This window comes from Cavia porcellus, unplaced genomic scaffold (genome assembly GCF_034190915.1).
Source record: "Cavia porcellus strain 051 isolate PalLab524CR breed Dunkin Hartley unplaced genomic scaffold, mCavPor4.1 scaffold_7, whole genome shotgun sequence".
Taxonomy (NCBI): Eukaryota; Metazoa; Chordata; class Mammalia; order Rodentia; family Caviidae; genus Cavia; species Cavia porcellus.
Window position 1 is genome coordinate 45,567,455 of NW_026947490.1, and position 21,648 is coordinate 45,589,102.

General features: G+C 36.2%; 1 protein-coding gene and 1 pseudogene across 2 annotated transcripts; both read left to right on the top strand.

Annotated features, from left to right (window-relative positions):
• Positions 1 to 5,011: 5,011 nt before the first annotated feature.
• On the top strand, positions 5,012 to 7,814 carry LOC100720328 (T-cell surface glycoprotein CD1b2-like). The gene is made up of 6 exons (XM_003466532.1): positions 5,012 to 5,072; positions 5,325 to 5,591; positions 6,068 to 6,346; positions 6,544 to 6,822; positions 7,059 to 7,152; positions 7,793 to 7,814. The coding sequence occupies exons 1-6, from the start codon at positions 5,012 to 5,014 to the stop codon at positions 7,812 to 7,814; spliced, it is 1,002 nt and encodes a 333-aa protein (XP_003466580.1).
• Positions 7,815 to 9,094: 1,280 nt separating this feature from the next.
• On the top strand, positions 9,095 to 12,156 carry LOC100720602 (T-cell surface glycoprotein CD1b1; annotated as a pseudogene). The gene is made up of 6 exons (XR_134977.3): positions 9,095 to 9,155; positions 9,414 to 9,680; positions 10,259 to 10,536; positions 10,720 to 11,000; positions 11,234 to 11,327; positions 11,974 to 12,156. The product of XR_134977.3 is annotated as a T-cell surface glycoprotein CD1b1 (transcript).
• The last annotated feature ends 9,492 nt before the right edge of the window (positions 12,157 to 21,648 follow it).

Here is a 21,648-nt window from a genome sequence, read left to right on the forward strand (position 1 = left end):
AATTGGGGAGGGGAATGCCTCTTTTTCTCTCTTATATTGTATGCAGTTTACCTGCCTAGGGTGGATGTAGCCTTTACAACACAATCCCAGCAGTACACAATGATCCAAACAAAAACCCTAGATTTAGTTGCCTCTGAAAAGCTTGGCTCCCTCCCTGACTGCATGAGTGTTTGGGGATACATCCAGACAGAAACCATAAATTGAATAGATGTGTACCCCGAGCTGAGCTTAAAACAAATCAAGGGATGATTACAGTGAAAATAACACTGACATGAGTTATAGAAGTATGTATCAGACTGGCAAAATCTGGCCCTGAGGAGAAACCCTAATGTCACCCTAAGACATAGCACAGAGGCCTCAGACTCTCCCTCCCTCTGGTACTTTTTGACTCTAGACCTGGTACTTTTTGTACTAGATCCTGTAGCATCACATGAGTATGTTTGTCATTCATTCCAGGGTGACTGTAACACCTCCCTGTTTGTTCCTGCCTTATGTGGTTGGCCTATTTGTCAAGTAGAACAAGGATATTCTTGTATATTTCTTAGGTATCACCACTCTCTTAAGATTTGATTTGTAAATGAATCTACATTCCATGGAATACACTGGGGTGTTCTATCTAAAATAAAAATGCATGATGAAAAAATATTCGTGTGAATAATAGCTAATGACAGCATCTGCTTTTGTCTCTATCTGGCATCAAAAAATAGAGTCTGATGTAATGAATTCTTGAATTAATTTTAAAAGATATGTACTTAGATGTTAGGAGATCTGTTCTGTATTTTCTATGAAGCTATGAGAAACTTCCATGTACAGTAAATAGTAGTGTATTTATTTTCAGTAGTAGAGAATATCCCATCACTCATTGTGCATTTTTAATCCATATAATAGAACTAACAAATTATATAGTTAATATCTATTATTTCTACATTTATTTTTGGAAAACATAAGTCAACTCAAATCTGTAAATTTTCAAGCTGGCGGATAATTATACAAACTAGTCCTATTAAGCACAGTTCAGATTTTTCACTGAGAGGAATCTAAATAGTGTTTTTAAACTTGTTAACATCATAACAAGACAAGATTGGTGCTTATGTCTTAGGATAAACATCTTTAATTACTTGCCAAAAAGTACCAATTTCTTTCCTTCACCCAAAGTACCTTATGGAAATATTGGAAATGTTTGAATAAAAGCGAATATGTTTTGCACACAGGATATTTCCTTAACACAAGTGTGACAGTTTCACTAGGTTTCGTCTGATTTTGACTGAAGCTAGAGATACATAATGTGTACTTTCTAGAATTCTACTTGTTTCAAAATATTTGTTGCTCAATCTAGGAAGAAATCTCCTTTTGGGGTTTGCAGCCATTGCTGATTCCCTATGGTCTTGTTTTGGAAGTCCTATATCATTTTCATTGGTTTGTTGGGTTGGGTTTTATTCTCTTTTGTTTTGTTGGATTATGTGAAATCCAAAGTCAGGAGCAACTGTGTAAAAGACAGCAAGATGTATCATAGTAACAATTTTAAATTCACTGTTGTCTTATTTTGAAGTCCTTCATTACACTTATTGCTTTGGTTTTATTGTTTCTGTTTTATTCTGTTATGTTTGATTTTTACTATGTTCAAAATTATCTGCGGCTATTCGGAACACATTGAAATGTTTTTTGATTACTATTGCTGATTTCTTAAAGTTTTGAAGTTCTTTATCTCTTACACTGTTTTGTTTTGATTGGTTTTATCCTATTTAAAAAATTGTCATTCAAAATTCCTTGGATTAAGAGTGCCTTCAGTTAAAACCACATAAAAACAGCAAGTGCCAGTTTTTCCACTTGAAATTTTTGCATTATCAATTACTTTTGTTAGGGTTGTACATTACGGTTTATGTCATATTTGTTTCTGGGATTTGATTCTGTATTTACTTAGACCCAAAAAATGATTTGCAGTCATATGAATGAATATCAGCACACTTCCACATGCCTCCTGTCTGTCTGTCTGTCTGTCTCTCCCCCACCCCGTTGCTTTGGGCTAGTCTAAGAATTTGCCTTTTCAAAATGTCTACAAGGGTGCATGCTTCCTGATCATTATTTTTCTCAGCCCCATATCTAAGTTTCAAAGCAAAATCCTTTCTTGGATTCCCAAATGTTTGAGAATGTTGGTTTAACAAAATAAAGAAACAGACATGCTGTTAACTCTTAAGCCTTCTTGTATCTTTCTATGATTTTTCTCTACCTCTACTTCTCCAAACCTCCAGAGATTCTCCAATTCTCCTTCTCTTCCTGTATAAAACTTAACCCCTTTGGGTAGATGGTCAAACTCAAACTCCTGGTTTCTTGCCATGTAGCAAATAGAGAGCATCACCATTCTCTCACACATCCAAGCTGACTTTGACTAAGTGGCCAGATACAGTGAAAAATCTACTTCTGCTTCTACCGAAACTGAAAACACAAAACCTTTTTACATCGCTTTGATCATTTCTCTGTAGTTTTATGTTTCACTTTGTTCTGTCTTGGACTCATTTTGTTGCTCTGACAGCTCACTCACGTTCATAGTGCTGGTTTGGCTGGACTGGAATTAACATTCACAACCCTGGGACTTACGACTGGTCATGACAGTCTTAGTTTTCACTCAGCTTTTGGAAAGTAGAGGAGGGAGACTTATGGCTTCACTAATAAAAGAAATTGGCAAAACATTGTAGGAAACTTTGTATTATGTTTACTGTCATAAAAAGTAGAAATATTTTTTTCAACTAATTTGTCTCTTTTCATTAGATTTCTGATATTTTGTTCACCACTTTGTGAAGTGATGTCTTTGGCATCATAATATCTGACATGAGAGTAGAATCTATTGATTATTGAGAAAAATACTACAATCCTCTTCTATTCAAATAAATTACATCCCTCTGTAAAAGAGCTATTATTTAATTAGTTCACCCTCAAATAAAAAAAAAAACCCTAAAACAGCAACACATCTTTTGTATATATAATATTTGGATCATATTAATTAAAAGCAATAAAAATATTTATGAAGCAATGTGAAAACAAACAGAAAGTCTATCATACAGAGTGCACATTAATATATGAACATAATACCAGTGAAGACAATTAATATCTTAGAATATCTAAGAATATCTAAGATATTTTCTAATATCTTAGAAGAAAACTATGACAGCAATCTCAACAAGGTTGCCCAAAATGTATATTTGGAAAAAAAAAAAAAGGTTTTTTTAATCAAATAATCCTGAGAAAACTGGATATTCATATGTAAATCTTATTTCTCTAGCCCTATGTAAAAATCAATTAAAGTGAAATGAATACCTAAATCAAGACTTGAAGGAATAAATTTTCTGTATGAAAAGGTAGGTGAAAATTCTTGAAGATATATGTGTAGGAAACGATTAATTGGAAGGAATACAAAGCACAGGTATCTAAAATAGCCATAAAAATGGAAATTCTATCATACCAAAAGTTTGTGAAAGAAACAATTATTAGGGAGAAGATCGAATCTATGGAATATGGAGCAGATCATGGTGGCATATGCTTATAATCTTAGATCCCTAGGACCTGAGCAACAGAAAAACAAGTTCACAGACAGCCTGAGTAACTGCTCCATCAACAAGAGATTGTTTCAAAAAATAATTAAGGATAAATAAAGGGTTGTAAATGTAGCTTAGCGTAAAGACCTGGGTTTAAAGTTCCATTTTCTGTAATAAAACCAAAACAAAAACAAAAATCCAAAACACAAAGAACCATAAAATTTTAAAAAATGAAAAAAAAAAATCAACCCTTTCCTGAATAACAAAATCCAGCTCAACTGAAATCAAAGGATTCTACCTGTACTTAGCCTCATGGTGCTTGAATTATCTTGTTTCTTTATCTTCCATCTTCTTGTTTCTTTCTTTCTTTTCATGTATTCATGGTGTGTTTGCTCCTTTCAATGTACTTGTAGAGGGATTAAAGATAGATTAATATGAAAATATTCATAATAGAATCCATGTAAACCCTGAAGTGTATATCATTAGCCATGAAGAAAATAGCAACAAAACATCCATAAAAATAATATTTAATATGGTGAAATTCTGTTAATACAGTATTTTATAATACTACTTTAATACTATTTTAACAATAGAGAGTCTTCCCCCATTTGGGTAATTTTCTAGAAATTGTTTGGTCTGAGAGTTCTGTATACTATGATGCCCCTCAACCAACTGCTATCTCTGTGCAGGTTTAATGTTATTTATTAAATTAGTTTACTAAAGTTATTCTAGGTTGGTTGGCCTCCATTAATTTAAAAAAATACAATTTTTATCAAAAAATTAAACTAGCATAAGTGACAAATTTTTGGTGTATTTTCAGTTGTCTGGGACTTTAATCTGTGTAATATTTACTGCATTTTCCCTGAGTCTTTTGGGCCTTGGTTGATTTTACAGTCAGAGTGGAAAATTCTAGTGAGTGTGTTGAAGTAGAAGACAAGACATGAAAACAGAAGACCAGAACCAGAAACCTGGGATGTGCCAACACAGACAATGATGAAATAGGAAGAGGGAGACACTGAGAAGGGGTAATGTGAAAGCAGAGAGCACAGAAAGAGGGAGGGAGAGATGGTCATTTGGGTGGATAAATGAAGAGCATAACCTCAGGAAAAGCAGGTTAGAGGCTGAGCAGGCATTTAGAACTCTTTGCTCACTTATACCAGTAAATAAAGGCTTATACAAGTGGAGGGAGCTTTCAAATCACATATGGCTTTTCTGAGCTTATATGAAGGAAGCTTAGGACAAGGAGAGAAACTAGGACTCAGGGAGAAACTATGGCTCAGGGCCATAGGGAAAATGAAAGATGAAGTAGGAGAACGTGGAGAATGGGAGGAAAATGATTCACTGGCATAAAATTTCTATGAGGAAGAGATTGTCAGTTGGAAGACAGAGGAAGCCACTACTACAGAGTACAGTGCAAAAAGAGTTGCTAAACTCAGAGATCAAACACAAGCTGAGGAACTGAAGTCCTTTCTCTCAGTGAAATGCTACTCCTGGTGCTGGCATTGCTTGCGGTTCTCTTCCCAGCTGGTGACACTCAGAATGGTAAGAGGAACTCTGGCAACAGATGGCCCCGGTGCACGAGATCTGGATAAAGACAGTCTGTGCTTACCCAGGTGCATTGATGATCTGAGTCCTAGTGTCTCCAGACATCTTTCACCATTCTGGAGCTAGACCCTGAGGCTGTGAGCCTCCACATAGGTCAGATCTCATGTTTTCTACAGATTCTGAGTTTTGTTCTCTTTCCCTCTTGCTCTTTCTTCCTTTTCACCAATTTAATGCTTCCTTTTCCCACAGTCTTTCCAGGGCCAGTTTCCCTCCATGCCATCCAAATCTCATCATTTTTCAACAGTACCTGGGCACAAAATGAAGGCTCAGGCTGGTTGGGAGATGTGCAGATTGATGGTTGGAATAGTGACTCAGGCACTATCATATTCCGGAAAACCTGGTCTAAAGGCAACTTCAGCAATGATGAGGTTTTGGAGTTGGAAGAGATATTTCAAGTCTACTTCTTAGGATTCATCAGAGAAATCCAGGAACTTGTCAGTGATTTCCAGATGGAATGTGAGCCCATTTCTAAAACTGAAAAGCTAGGCTTTCTCATGTTCTGTCCTCTCTTGCTTCAGATCATGGCCACCTCTTGTCCTTCCACCTCCTTCTACTTTCTCCCAGCTGCTCTTTCAAAATCAGTCTGTTTGCACTTTACTTTCCCACACTGCATCTTTGTGACCTAAAGTATGGCTTCATTCTATTATGAATCCTTTGCAACTTCTCCTCTTTAAGCTTTCCTTGCCAGGTCATCTGGTGCTTCCTTCTGGAATGCTGTCCTTGCGACAGCCTTGTACTTGCCTATTCTTCAGCCTCTCTTCTCCCTTCTTACCTCTATATGCTTTGTACATTGCACTTTCTCTTCATGACATGCATACTACTCTATAGTATGATTCTATGAGGTTTTCTATGTGGTGCAATGATTTCAACTTGGCCCACCACTCTTTTTTTGCTTTTTGTTAATAGCATCTCTCTGTTTTCCTTTTCCACAGACCCCTTTGAGATCCAGGTCATCGCAGGCTGTGAGTTGCATAATAGAGGAGCCATTGATTATTTCCTGAGGGGAGCTTTAGAGGGACTGGATTTCCTGAGCATCAAGAATTATTCATGTTGGCCTGCCCCAGAAGGTGGTTCCAGAGCACAAAAATTCTGTACATTACTATTAAAGTACAAAGGAATCTGTGATACTGTGGAAAGTCTCCTCACAAAAACTTGTCCCAGATATCTGATGAGTGTCCTAGAAGCAGGGAAGGCAGATCTGCAGAAGCAAAGTTAGTGTTGTTCTATTTCACTTCCATCACTTGTTTAAATTAAGTGGGAAAGTACTAGAAGGGATTTCTCAGTAACTGAACTCACTCTAAAAGTGTAGAAGAAACAAGGTTCAAAGTTTCAAAGTTGTACGTTTCTGAGCCACATGTTCTAGTCTAGAGCTTTACCGTAACACTCTCCTTGCCCATTCCTTTCCCAGTGAAGCCTGAGGCCTGGCTGTCCCAGGGACCCAGCCCTGGGCCTGGCCATCTTCACCTGGTGTGTCATGTCTCTGGCTTCTACCCAAAGCCTGTATGGGTGATGTGGATGCGAGTTGAGCAGGAGCTGCCTGAAACTCAGAGAGGGGACGTCCTTCCCAATGCCGATGACACATGGTATCACCGAGTGACCCTGGATGTTGCAGCTGAGGAGGCTGCTGGGCTGTGTTGCCGAGTGAAGCACAGCAGCCTGGGAGAGCAGGACATCATCCTCCACTGGGGTGAGAAAAGATGGGGCTCATGCTGGAAGTGGAGGAGATGCTACGAGGGTTTAATGAAGCAAAGAAGTGAGGGAGTGATACTGAGAAGCGGAAAGGTTTAGTAGTGGGAAGGAGAGGTGGGCAAGGAGGAAACAGTTTTAGAGAATGAAGCATACATATGACGACAAAGGAAAAAGTGGTGTCCTGTGTGTTCATGATTTGATATGACATTCTCTGGCCTCTATCTCACCTGCCAGGACACTCCATCTCCATTGGCTGGATCATTTTGGCAGTACTAGTGACTTGCTTGATTGTTTTGGTGTTATTTGTATTGTGGTTTTTTAGGCGCTGGTAAGTTTTAATTTTTGTAATAATTTTTTTCCATACAGTTTGCTATCTTTTCTGCCTTTTACCTAATAACAGGACATTTGCCTTCATCTTTCCTCAGGTGTTCACCTGTTATCTTTAATCCTTTGTGTAAATCACATTCATGAAATCTCCATAAAATACACATCGTTAAAATTTTTACCAGTTGTTCCTGTTAAATACATTCATACATTTTTGCAAACATTTTCATCTTCCAACTCCAGTTGCTTTCATCTTGCAAAGCAGAAGCTGCTTTCTTTTTAACAGTTCCTAATCCTTGTTCTTTTATAGAGCTTGATGACAATCATTCTACTTCCCACTTCTGTGAATTTCAGTACTCCTGCTGTTCAAATAGGAGTATCACACAACATTTTTGTTTTCTTGCCTGGTTTCTTTCACTTAGTGATATGTTTTCAAGGTTCACACATTTTGTAGTGTATGTGAGAATTTCCCTTCTCCCTATAATTTTCCATTGCACGTACACACACTATATATCATGTATCCATTGATTCATTTTTGGACATTTTGGCAGATTCTATTGCACAATGCTTCTCTGAATATAAATTTACCAATACATTTTACTTTGAGGTATTTATTTATATATTTTGGCTTTTTCTCTTTACAGGTCATATCAGGATATCTTGTGATGTCTCACTGTGTCATTTCTAGGAGTTTGAATTAGTTTCCAGGATGTCTGGAATCTTGGATCAGCAGTTCAAGAGTCAATGCTCTTACATTACATCAGAAACCCACTGTTTTTGATTATGTCAAAGATGAATTTATTGTAAACTGCATCACAGAGTATGTCAACTAAAGAAACATATTATTATATGTTGAGATTTTTGTCAAAGAAAAACAATTCCAGATTTAATCCCTTATCAGGATATGTGTTTGGTATTTCTTGGATGTGACAATGTGCATTATATCTTTTATTCTACTTATTTGGTGAATTACATTTATTTTGTAAATGGGAAAGTAAAATTATGTTTGTGACTAATGTGTCTTTTTCATAATTTATGTATGTGCATTCAATCTGAGACTATTTTGTTTAGAGTTATTTTTCTTTCTTAATTTTGAGCACAGTCATGCCAGATGTTGGTAATAAGGATACTTTGACTTCATAAAAATTTTTAAACATTATTTTCAGATTATTGGGCAGGCTTTGTAAGTGTGTGTATTTTTTGGTTAAAGTTATTCCAGGTTCAGTGGCCTCCATTTATTAGAATAAAGACACAATTATGTCAAAAAGTAAATAAGAGATACATTTTTACACATACTTTGAGTTGCTCAGGATATTAATCTACATGATATCTACTACATTTTCCCCCAGACTTAGGTATGTTGGCTTATTTTATAGTCACAGAGAAAAACTCTAGTGTGTTTTGAAGTAGAAGTCAAAATATGAAAATGGAAAAACTGACACAGAAATCTGGGACGTGCCACCTAAACAATGATGAAACAGAAAGAGCAAGACAAAGAACACTGGGCACGGGTAATGTGACAGTGGAGAGCACAGGAAAAATGAGGGAGAGATGCTCATTTGGGTGGATTAACAAGGAATATATTCCCAGGAAGAAGCAGGACAGAGGTGGAACAGACATTTAGAATTCTTTGCTTATCTAGATCTGTAAATAACAGCTTGTGCAAGTGGAGAGATCTTTTAATCCATAAAAAGCATTTTGGAGCTCATAGGAACAAGGTTGAGGACAGCAAGAGAAACTAGGACTCAGAGACAAGAGTCAGTCTGCAATTCAGAGCCATAGGGAAAATGAAAGATGGAGTAGGAGAACCTACAGAATGGTAGGCAAATTATTCATTGTTACAAAACTTCTATGAGGAAGAGATTGTCAGCTGGAAGAGACAGGAAGTTAGTACTACTCTCAGAGAACAAACACAAGCTGAGGTAAAGGAGACTTCTCTCAGAGAAATGCTGCTCCTGGCACTGGCATTGCTTACAGTTCTCTTCCCAGCTGGTGACACTCAGTATGGTAAGAGGAACTGTGGCAGCTGCTGAATATGGGGCACAGGACCTGTAGAAAGGCAGGCTGTGGTTACCCAGGTGCACTGATGATATGAGTCCTAGTGTCTCCATGCCTCTTCCACCATTCTGGAGGTCTCATTGGAGCCTGAGAGGCTCTGGTCCTCTCAGATGGGTCAGATCTCATTTTTTCCACAGATTCTGAGTTTTGTTCTTTTTCCCTCTTGCTTTCTTCCTTTTCGCTATCTTATACTTCCTTCTTTTACAGCACTGCAGGGGCCAATTTCTGTGCATGTCATCCAAATCTCATCATTTTTCAATTGTACTGTGGCACAAAATCGAGTCTTGGGCTGGTTGGGAGATATGCAGACTGCTAGCTGGGACAGCGATACAGACACTATCATATTTCAGAACCGCTGGTCTAAAGGCAACTTCAGCAATAAAGAGATTTTGGAGTTGGAGGAGCTATTTCAAGTCTACTTGTTCGGATTCATCACTGAAGTTCAGGAACGTATAAGTGATTTCCAGATGGAATGTGAGCCCATTTCTAAGATTGAGTGGCAGGAGATTTTCAAGTGCTCTATCCTCTCTTGCCTCAGTCCATGGCCAACTCTCATCCTTCCATCTTCTCCCAACTGCTCTTTCTAGAGAAGTCTCCTCTCATGCTCCATACTCCACATGGTCTTCCTGAATTTGCTGCTTCTGCACTCATCTCTGACTAAGGGCATCACTTTGTGACCAATCCCGGGATTATCATATGTGAACTTGCACCTTACTTTCCCACACTGTGCTCTGTGATCTAAAGTGTGCCTTCCTTCTCTCATTCATTGTTTTCAGCTTCTCTTTCTTGAGCTTTCGTCTCCAGATTACCTGGTGGTTCCTTCTGGAATGTTGTACTTATGACTCCTTTGTACCTTCTTTACATTCTGCCTCTCTTCTCTCATCTTATCTCTCTATACATTTCACTCTCCCTTCATGATATGTATACTACTTTCTGATGTGATTTTCTGAGGCTTTCAAAGTGCTGCAAGTATTTTAGTTTTGTCCATTCCCCCCCCCCTCCTTTTTTTTTTTTTAGTGTTAATAACACCTCTCTGTTTTACTTTTCCACAGATTCATTTGAGATTCAGGGCATCACAGGCTGTGAGCTGAATTCGGAGGAACCACTGAATACTTTCTGAGGGGAGCTCTAGTGGGACTGGATTTCTTGAGTATTAAGAATCATTCATGTTGGTCTGCCCCAGAAGGTGGCACCAGGGCTCAGGAATTCTGTTCATTAATATTACAGTGCAAAGGAATCTGTGATGTTGTGAGATATCTCCTCACAAAAACTTGTCCCAGATATTTGACAGGTGTCATAGAAGCAGGAAAAGCAGATCTGCAGAAGAAAGGTTAATGTTTTTCTGTTTCACTTTCATCGCTTTCCTTCATTCTAAGTGGGTAGAAGGGCTTAACCAATAACTGGACTCACTCTAAAAATGTAAAGAAACAAGGTCCAAAGCTGTCGGTTTTGAAGGTAGGTGTTCTGGGCTTGAGCTGTAACATGACATTCTGCTTGCCCATTCCTGTCCCAGTGAAACCTGAGGGCTGGCTGTCCCAGGGCTGTCCCAGCACTGGACCTGGCCTTCCGCAGCTGTGTGCCACATCTCTGGCTTCTACCCAAAGCCTGTGTGGGTGATGTGGATGCGGGGTGAGCAGGAGCTGCCTGAAACTCAGAGAGGGAACATACTGCCCAATGCTGATGACACATGGTATCTCCGAGTGACCCTGGATGTAGCAGCTGAGGAGGCCACTGGGCTGTCTTGCCAAGTGAAGCACAGCAGCCTGGGAGGGCAGGACATTGTCCTCCCCTGGGGTGAGAAAGGATGGGGCTCATGCTGCAAATTATGAGAGACTGTACCAGGCCTAAATGAAGCAAAGAAGTGAGGGGATGATACTGAGAAGCAGAGAGTTTTAGTCATGGGAAGGAGAGGTGGGCGAGGAGAAAAGGTTTTAGAGAATGAAGGACGATGAGGACTAAGGAAGGAGTGGGGTCATGTGTGTTCATGATTTGATATGACATTCTCTGGCCTCTTTCTCACCCAACAGGACACCCCATCTCCACTGCCTGGATCATTTTGGCAGTACTAGTGCCTTGTTTGATTGTTTTGGGGTTATTTGCATTATGGTTTTATAGGCGCTGGTAAGTTTTTATTTTTGTAATAATTTTTTCCATGCAGCTTATTATCTTTTCTGCCTTTTACCTAAAAATAGGACATTTGCCTTTATCTTTCCCCAGGTCTTCACTGTTATCTTTATTCTCTTGTGTAAGGCAGTTCATGAAATCTTGATAAAAACACACGTTTAAAATTTTTACCAGTTTTTTTTGTCAATTAGATTTATATATTTTTGCAACCATTACCGCTTTCCATCTCTAGTACCTTCCTCTTGCAAAGCAGAAACGGCTTTCCCTTTTAACAACTCATTCTTATCCTTGTTTAGGGCCTGATAATCATTCTGCTCACTCACTCTGTGATTTTCACTATTTCATGTTCCTCAAATAACAGTATCACATAATGTTTTTTTTTTTTTTTTTTTTTTTCTTGCCTGGGTCTTTCACTTAGTGATATGTCCTCAAGGTTCATAGATTTGGTACCATATGTGATTATTTCCCTTCCACATATAGTTTTCTATTTTATGAACACACAGCACCTTTCATGTATTCATCGATTCATTTGTGGACGCTTTGCCTGATTCTATTACATAATGCTTCTCTGAAAGTTGATTTACCAATACCTCTTATTTTGAGGTATTTATTTCTATATTTTGTTTGTTTTTTCTTTTTATAGGTCATATGAAGATATCTTGTGATGTCTCATTTCTAGGAGTTTGAGTTAGTTCCAGGATGTCTAGAAACTTAGATCATCAATCCAGGAGTCAATGCTCTTGCATTACACCAGATATCCACTATTTTTGATCACATCAGTGAATGAATTTATTGTAAACTGTATAGCAATGTATGTCAACAAAAGAAAGACATATTATTATATTTTGAGATTTTTATCAATAAAAAACCTGTGCCCAGATTTTATTCTTTATTAGGATACATGTTTGGTATTTCTTGGGAGGTTGCAATCTGTTTTATATCTATTATTCCATGAATTTGATGAATTTATTTATTTCCAAATGCAAAAACAAATTATGTGTTTGTGAGTAATAGGTCTTTTTCATAATTTATGTATGTGAATTCAATCTGTGACTATTTTTTAGAAGTATATAACTGCCTTCATTTAATTCTAAGTACATCCTTGTCAGATATGGATGTTAAGGTTTCTCTGACTTCATAAAAGAATTTTAAAACATTATTTTGTTTTTTATTTTCAGATTGTGGGGTAGACTTTCTAGGTTTGTGTATTTCTTTTGTGAGTAATTTTACAGCATTACACTTGAATTTCTACGTATTGGAAAACATTGGTATTAGTACAAATGTTTTGGAATTTTTTTCAGTTATTAAAACCAATATGCTACTATTTGGATTGTATTTTCAGGGATGTGTGTGGGTGTATGTGAGTGTGTGTGTGTGTGTGTGTGTGTGTGCGCGCGCACACGCGCGCACATTGGTAAATTAAGCTTTTCAACTATATTGTGGACTTTCCAATTTTTTTCAAAAGCTTGTTTATATTTCCTCTATATCAGTGCCTATAGGGTTTATCCTTATTTACTGTAATATCTATATTAACATTTTTTTGGTTCTCTTTTGTGCTCTTTTTCTTTCTTATCTTGAGACTTTTTCATAACAGCTAAGGTTCTGAAACTAATTTTTGGCCTTTTCTGCGTTCATAGCATTTTTTTATTTTAAAGAGAAAGAAATAAAATAAAAATTTAGAACATGGTAATTGGGGGTACCAATGTTATATACAATGCATGTTGTTATCTTCAAATCATTTACTCAGAGTACAGGACAATATGCAATTTATTGTCCAAACAATTCTCTCTGAGCTCAATGAAGAGTAATGTTTGTGCTAGTGTTGTGCAGATCATAGCATTTTTTTCTTCTTCTTTGTTTGTGTTTTAATTGCTTTCATATTACTATTTATGCCATAGTGTTTACATTTGGGTTCTGAAGCCAACATTTTCTTTAAGCATGGCTGAGACTGCAAATCAGAGAGCTTTATATGGTGCCTAATCTGTGCTCATTCAACATGTTTTTCTTCCTTCCTTCCTTCCTTCCTTCTTTCCTTCCTTCCTTCCTTCCTTCCTTCCTTCCTTCCTTCCTTCCTTCCTTTTTTCCTTCCTTCCTTCCTTCTTCCTTTCTTTCTATTTTTCTTTCTTTCTTTTTTAAAGTGTGCAAAAATAATTTTCCTTAGTACATGTTTACAAAGCTTAATTGATGCACTCATCATGGGGTTTGAATACAGGGATCGTTCATTTCTACTTCAACTTCCCTGTTCATCTGCAGTCCTAGATCTTTTCCTATCTCCAGACGTCTACCTTTATATTGACTATCATATATTTTTATTTCAACTTACACTTATTATGGGTTTGTCATAGAACAGAAACCATGAAATATTATTAATTTCACTTAGAATCATAGTCACAAAGTATATGCATTTTCTTACACATGATTCAAATTTATCCTTTTTAATGGTTAAATAATACTCCACTATATATATATATATATATATATAATATTTTTTTTTACTCGTTTATCAGTTGCTTCCAACATTTAGCTGTCATGAGTTGTGCTGTGACAAATATGAGTGTCCATATATCTCTGTAGTGTGGTATCTTTAACTTTTTGGAGTGGTATCCAGAAGATGTACACCTGGATCAAATGGAATTTGTATTTTTAATTTACTAAGAATTTTGGTACTGATTTGGGTATTGGTTGTACTGCTTCAGATTTTTACCAATGATGTAGAAGAAGTTTTCCCATTGTATCACCACCATTTGTTATATTTAAAGCTCTTAATGATGGTCATTATTTCTACAGTAAAATAAAGTCTCAGCTTTTTTATTTTGCATTTCTCTAATAACCAAAATTTAAGAACTTTTCATTTTCATTTTTTGATCACTGTACTTCATTTTTGGAAGAATGTCTATTCATCTCACTTGCCAGTTTACTTTGTGGGTTTTGATTCTTTTATTTCCTTGTGTACACTATTTTTCAAGGATTAGTTGGTAATTTTTTTCCTGTTTTATAGATTTTCTCTTCACCCTGTTGTTTTCTTTGATGTGGGGACACTCTTTAAATTTAAAATAATCACATTTGTTGCTGTGGATATTTCTTGTGACACTAGGGTAAGATTCAGAAACTCTTTGCTTATGTCTGTCTATACCTTCAAGAATTTTACATTTCATCTTCCACTAGATTCAGTGCTGATCCCTGGATACTGGTCTTTAATCCATTTAGATACAGTGTAGTTCAGGGGAAGAGATACCTGTCTAGACTCACACCTCTCAACATGGATAAATAGTTTTCCTAAGAAATTTTATTAAAGAGGTATCTTTTCTCCCTCAAATTTTTGGCCTTTTTGTTGAGCATCAGATAGTTAAGTATCTTGAGATGTTTCTAAAATGCCAGTTGTATTCCTAGGACTTATTTTTATCTGTTTTGTGTCAGTAAAATTCTGCTTATATAACTGTAGGTTTATAATGTAACTTTATACTTGATTATAATGCTTTCTGCTTTGCTTTATTTTAATTTTAAAACAAACAAAAAAGTAAAAATGATAATACAAGATTTCAAAAACGAATAATGGGGGATCCAAATATTTAATATGCTTCATATTGTTGTATTCAAACTAGTAGTTCAGCTTACTACACATATGCATAAAATGATTAAACAATTAAAGTACAAACTTCTTTTTGTTGAGCTAACAGCTTAGTAGTGTAATTATCTGTCATATATATATACAAACATATATAATTTTTTCCATTCTTTTGTTTTTCCTTTCCCCAACCCAGTTTTTCCTTCCTTTTTAAACATTTCCTCCACTTTTGATTTCACAAAATCCATACTAAATTTTGGATCTCACTAACATCTTCAGTTTTGTATACTAGAGAGACAACAGAATGTTGTCTCCAGCCCTATCATGATGTTCACTCATGCAAGTCCAAACTATTTCACTCACGAGCATGATCTCAAGTTGCATCCATTTACCTTCAAAAGCCTTGAGATTATCTTTCTTTACATCTGAGTTGCACTCCACGGTATAAAAATCTCTTATCTTTCCTCTTCTGTCTGTGTTTTCTGGGCAAAATAGACCTACTATTTTCTGGTTTCTTGGCACATGGAGCATTATTTTCTTACCTTTGACTTTAATTTTATAATTACCTTTCAAGTTAAATGTGGACATTTAAGGACATTGTTTCTTGTTCCACCCAGGCAGTGCATGTTTTTATTGGTGAATTGAGGCCAACTACATTAATGATACAACTGGCAAGCCTTTTTTTTTCCTTTTATTTTTTCTTTTCTTTTCTTTCTTTCTTTTTTTTTTTCTTTTTTTTTTTTTTTTTGGTACTGGGGATCAAACTCATGATCATGTTCTTGCCAGGTAGATGCTTATGCCGCTGAGCTAAATCGCCAGCCCAACTGTCACGCTTTTTCTCATCTCTGCAACACTCCCTTCATGCCATTGGTCCCCCACTATTGCCCTGTATTCAATTGCCTGCCCTGCTCAGTGATCCCCCTTTGATGCTGTTCCTAGAACACTTCTCATTTTATTGCTCTGTAGAATTTATTTCAAAACTCTTTATAGGGTAGACTTAGTGGTCATGAACTGCTGTTGTTCTTTGTGGGAAAGTATCTTATTTCTTCCTAATTTTAGAGGAAAAGCTTTCAGTTTTGGACCAGTTAGTGTGATGTTGACAAGGAGTTTGTAAGAAATGACTCTTATCCGTTTGAATTAAGGTCTCTGTGTACCTATTTTCATCAGGGTTTTGATCATCTATGGTTGACTTTTGTCAGAAGTTCATCTTGTCTATTGAGATAATTAGATAGCTTTTATCCTTGTTTATTTAGAGCTTTATGTTTATTGCTTATGTGCATCAGATAATCATTGAACTCCTGAATGAAGCTGACTTATTCATACTGTGGGATGCTTTTAGTAATTTGTTGCACTTCGTTTATCAGGATCTTGTTGCAGATTTTTGTATCTATATTCATAAAGGAAATTGACTTACATATTTCATTTTGATTATGGGTCTGCCTGGTTTTAATTTTTTTTTTTTTTAACCAGGATGAAGTTAGCTTCTAGGAATGCATTTCATAGATTTCATGTCTTTTGGATTTTATTTAAGAGATTGAGGAATATTTGAGTAAGATCTTCCCTATAATTCTGTTAGAAGTCTGTAGTGCATATATTGTCAGGGATGTTTCTTTGTTACTACTGCTTCTATTTCGTTGCCTTTCTAGGATCTAGATAGAGATTTTAAAAATATAATTTTGCTTGGGTTCTGCCAGTATCTGATGTGGGAAGACTGCTTTGCATGGAACTCAGCAGAGTTTAGCAGCCCACTGGCACATTCCAGCTCCTAGCTTGTTGGTCTTAGAGGCAGGTGGAATGAATTTCCTATGAGTACTGAGCTCCGTCATGTCTGGAAATGAGAGTTCGCAGAGAAATCAGAGCCTTGTCATGTGTCTTGTGTGGGTGGAAATGTGGCCTCTTTAGCTCTCCTTCTATATTTCTCTGCTACCCCTGGTTCACTTAGTTACAGCTGATCTCTTCCCCTGCCTGTGTCTTCCTTCTCAGGCCCTATACAGAGCCACACAACTATTGTTTTCTGCCCTAACGATAAATTTATCCTGATGTAATTTTTGCCCCCTCATTGATTTTCCCTGTTCCTTTAAATGCTCTAATTTGAGTGGTCTCTCTCCTCTGAGTACCTCAGATACTGGACCTCATTTCTTAATGGCATGGGAGCTGTGGGTGGTGAGTGCTTAGATTTACAGAGATCACAGCTGCCTGCTTGACTGACTGACCACTGCTGGCCTTGTGTTACTCTCCTGTGATCTGTCTTGGCATCCAGTCAGTGCACATGAATATGGTTCCCAGACACCAGAACTCTCATCTCTGTTCTCTTGTCATAGATTGCTGCCACACATTACAGATTGCCCGTAGTTATGTCACTAAGCTTCATGCTTTTTTCCTCACCTTTGCTGTAGAGGTTACACACAGAAATAGATGGCTGAGTTCTCTCCCTTTTGTTTAAATTTCATGCTTATGTCTGTGTTTTACTTCATCTGAGTTTCTAAGAATCTGCTATCCAGAGAATGACATCTGAGGAGCTCATGAGTACTGCTAACTACAATATTCTATCATTGTTGGATTGGTCTCAACGTATTTTGCAATTGCAAATTTTTGATACCTTATTTATTGAGTTAATATTCCTGAATTTGTAGATGAAGAGAAATTTTCTGATAACAGAATTTTTAATTTAGCTTAATTCTATTTTATCAGAAGAAATATTTCTATTATTTACATTTTATGACATTTGTTCACCTTTCTAAGACAAAGATATTTTCAGATTAGAGTTGTTCATGGATGGAAAAAAGATTGTTTTGCTATTTTTAGGTTTTTGAATTTTAAGTGTACTACTTAGGCCATTATTGTTCAATGTTGTATAAGTTCTACACATATTTATTGCTTTTCCCTTTTTATATAAATGGATAGTGGAAAACTGCCAATTTTGAGCAAAGTAAGACATACAGAGTGAGAAGAAACACAGGGCACCAAATAGACTTGATTAAAAGGCCCTTCAGTGTGATATAACAGATCTCAGATCTCAAAAGTTCCCCAGGGAAACAATATTGTAAAAAAATAACAAAATAAAATCAAGTCACATTTAATGAATCCTAATTAAATGAGTTTCTAGATTTTTCAATAGACACTTTATAGGGGGATAGGAGGACATACTAGAATTTCTAAAAGAAAATAAATCCCAGAAAAAATAAAAGAAATTCTAAAAAAAAAGAAATTCCAAGAAAAATATTATGCCCAGTAAAGCTATCCTTCAGAAATAAAGGAGAGATAAAGACTTTCCCAGGCAATATTTGAAAACACATAAAACTATAAAGCTCACTAGAAGCTACATAATAAAGATACACAATAAACAGAAAACCAATAAAAAGAAAAAAAAATAAATCAACAGGAAGAAAATTTACAAAAATTAATAGATGCAGAGAACCGACCATGGTGGAATCCAGGCAGTTGCCAGGGAAGGCAACTCGCCTGCCGTCTTGGTAGGCGCCTCCCTCTGGCACAAGTCAGGTGGAGATCCATTCCACAGAGGCTGAGAATAGAGTATTGCGGCAAGCATCCTATCCTGCCTCACACACGGTTAGCAACTGGGAACAGAGGTCTATATGGGAGAATTCCTTCCATCTTCTATTTGAAAGCAAATGTTTTTCTTCACTGTTTTGTTTCATTCTGATTAACTGTATTACACTATTCAATATTCTCTTTTGAATGGTTTTATAATATTCCATTTTTGATTTGTACCTGACTGGACAACTATTGTGAAGATAATGAGATATACTATGATACCTATTACTGTTACCCTGGTATTCTGCTGTGAACTTCAAGTTCACTGTATTGTCTCGATTGGCTTTTTCTGTCTTGTTCTGTTTTATTTTTACTACCTTCAAAATAAAAAAAAAATATATATATACAAATTTTTACATATGAAAAATATTTTTAGATAAGAATGGATGAAAGTGCCTATTAAAATACTAGACAAAAGAATGAATAAAACAATTAAGATTAGAAGATATGAAACTTTTAAAAATTCACCAGTTTTTAAAAAACTTCACTAGTAAAGACACATACTGAAAATGAAAGGATGGAAAAAGATTTCACATAAGCAGGGCCTGGTGGTACAAGTCTGTATTCTCAATCATTTGGGAATCTGGCAATGAGGTATCACAAATTTGAGTCCCACATGAACACGTGACAAAAATCTTACTGGTAAGAAAGAGAGAAAGAATGAGTGAGAGAGAGAGACAGAGAGACTGAGATAGAGATGGAGAGACAGAGGCAGAGAAACAGAGATACAGGCAAAGAAAAACAGAGATAAAGAGAAGACAGAGAGGACAGAGTCATAGAGGACAGAGACAAAGACAGATACAGAGACAGAGAGACTGGGTGGCACTGTACTGATATAACTTAGTGGGAAGACCTTGAGTCCAATTTTTTGTACAGGAAAAATGAAATAAATAAAAAATAGGAAAACATATTCAACACAAAAGGAAACAAATGTAAGCAGTAGTGTTTATACTTTAATTAGTTAAACTACAATTTTACTGTAAAACTGTAAGGAGACAATGTCACCATTTAATAGCTTAGGTCACAATTCAGCATGAAGGCATAATTTTACATGCACATATACCCAGCTGGAGCACTCTGTTTTAAAAAGCAAATATTTGCCCTAAGGGAACAGCTAGATAACCTTGTCAATTTAATTGGCTTAAGACTTTTGCATGGGTGAGTGTATTGGGGTGCTATATTCATCAATGATATTCATAACTAAATATCCTGTTAGGAATTAGGGACCAGTTGGAGGTGAGTCACCGAGAGTTGGTCTTTCAGAGGGCCACCTGTGGCTGGCATTTTTCTCAGAGCTGTATTCTTTGGACACCAAAGGATGAGGAAATTTGCTCTAGCATACATTCTGCCCTGATTATCAGGTTTGGAGTTGATAATGGAGTGAAAATCCTGAGACTTACAAGCTAAGTAAACTTTTCTTCTTTTACACAACACTGGGCATGTGCAGCTGGGTACAACTACATTTTTTCCCTTTTAGTTGTGGGTGTCAGGTATTATATCTCAGTACCTGGAATGTTGATCAGTATAGAATATGATAAGACACATGTGGAAGACTATTTGTATTTATTTTGGCATTTTAAATGTCATTGTTTGTTACTGTTTTGTCTACATTCTCTACAATTTCATAACCATCTTAAAGAGACAACGTGTCTATATACAACGAAAATAATGGCTTTCAACCTCAGAAATAAGAGCCCTACTTTAACAGCAAAATGTTAAGGGGTTTATGTGGTAGGTATAGCTTCTGTTTTGTGCAACATGGACAACTTACATGAAGGTATCAATATTATCAATGTGACAACAAAGAAAAATTACTTAGAGAAATGAAACACAGCATTCTGAAAACCTGATTTCTGTCATACGAGGCAGATAGGAAGTATTCACAAGTTAACAAATCTGTACAAACCATAAGAAACTTGTTTATGAGTCCATCATCCTACCTTGATGATAAGGACATTTCTAGAAATGTAGAATAACAAACAATTTACAAATCTAGTATCTATGTGCTCTACAGCCCTAGAACCTAAGAAATTGATTTAGAGAACTCACTATGGCCAACATGGATTACTTTTGCCTATTTTCCTTGTTAGAGAATGTCCAATATCTCTTTTAATATTTCTCTATGACGTGCAGTTAACCAGCAACTACTAGGTGATTTAATTTTTAAACAAAAGATGTAATGACATTTAGAACCAAATAAAGCACCTTAAAAAAAGACTTAAAAGGTACAATGTTCAATTAGAAAATCCATATTCTAAAGCATTTGTACAAGAATAATCTGCTGAAAATTAGTAACTGGAATAGGACATCTATATAACAATTTAGAACAGGATTAGAAAAGAATTTATCATTATCCTGCATAGAACTAGTCTGTATTTAAAAAAAAAATTCTCATTAAAGTAATAAAAGAATAATACCTGCTAACGACTATAATATGTGGAGAAATTACAATTTATTGAATTCAACTGATTCCAAAACAGTTATGTCTATTAAAGCTATGAAATATATAGGAATGAAAATGCTCTCCTTTAATGTAACCAGTGTGTTTGTGTGTGTGCGGTGGTGATGGGGAATAGATTTGTGATTTTGAGTTACAACTTAGTAAAATCAAGAATAGGCAAATGACAAAATCTAACATTGTCCAAAGATTCTAGCTTTCACATTGTATTACAAAACACAATGGGCAGTGTCATTCAGTTCTTACTTTAGTGTCAGCAGATGAACTGCTGAATGCTGAATGATGTACCAGACACTATAGTTTTGTGTTAGAAACATGCCTCATATGTTTTCCATGTGATTTTGAATATTTAAAAGCTACATTTCATATTAGAACTATCTAGTAACAAATACGTTTAAGTATTATGCCTATTATTTCCAATGTTACCACAAATAAACAATTCCAGTTTTCTTCTACCTTAACATGGCATTAATGTCTCTGTGCAACAGGCAGCCACCCTTCATTGCTCAAGGTAAACATGAGAGGTGTACACTTATTGGCAGTGCATTATCCACTCTCATACAAATTACGATATGAAGAATGTCAGTTCACAAAGCATGAATAACCATGTTTTGTTTAAAAAAAAACACTCAAATGCTCTCAAACTTGAGTGTGTATCTTGAAGGAGTTCAGCAGTATCATGCAATTCCTGGAGGAGGTCAATAAGTGATTGTTTGTTGAAGAGCATGTGGGGGACTCTG

Coding starts and splice junctions, on each gene's coding strand:
- LOC100720328 (XM_003466532.1), top strand. CDS start 5,012: ATGCTACTCCTGGTGCTGGCATTGCTTGCGGTTCTCTTCCCAGCTGGT. Junction 5,592..6,067: donor CAGTGATTTCCAGATGGAAT/GTGAGCCCATTT, acceptor CCTTTTCCACAG/ACCCCTTTGAGATCCAGGTC. Junction 6,347..6,543: donor GGCAGATCTGCAGAAGCAAA/GTTAGTGTTGTT, acceptor TTCCTTTCCCAG/TGAAGCCTGAGGCCTGGCTG.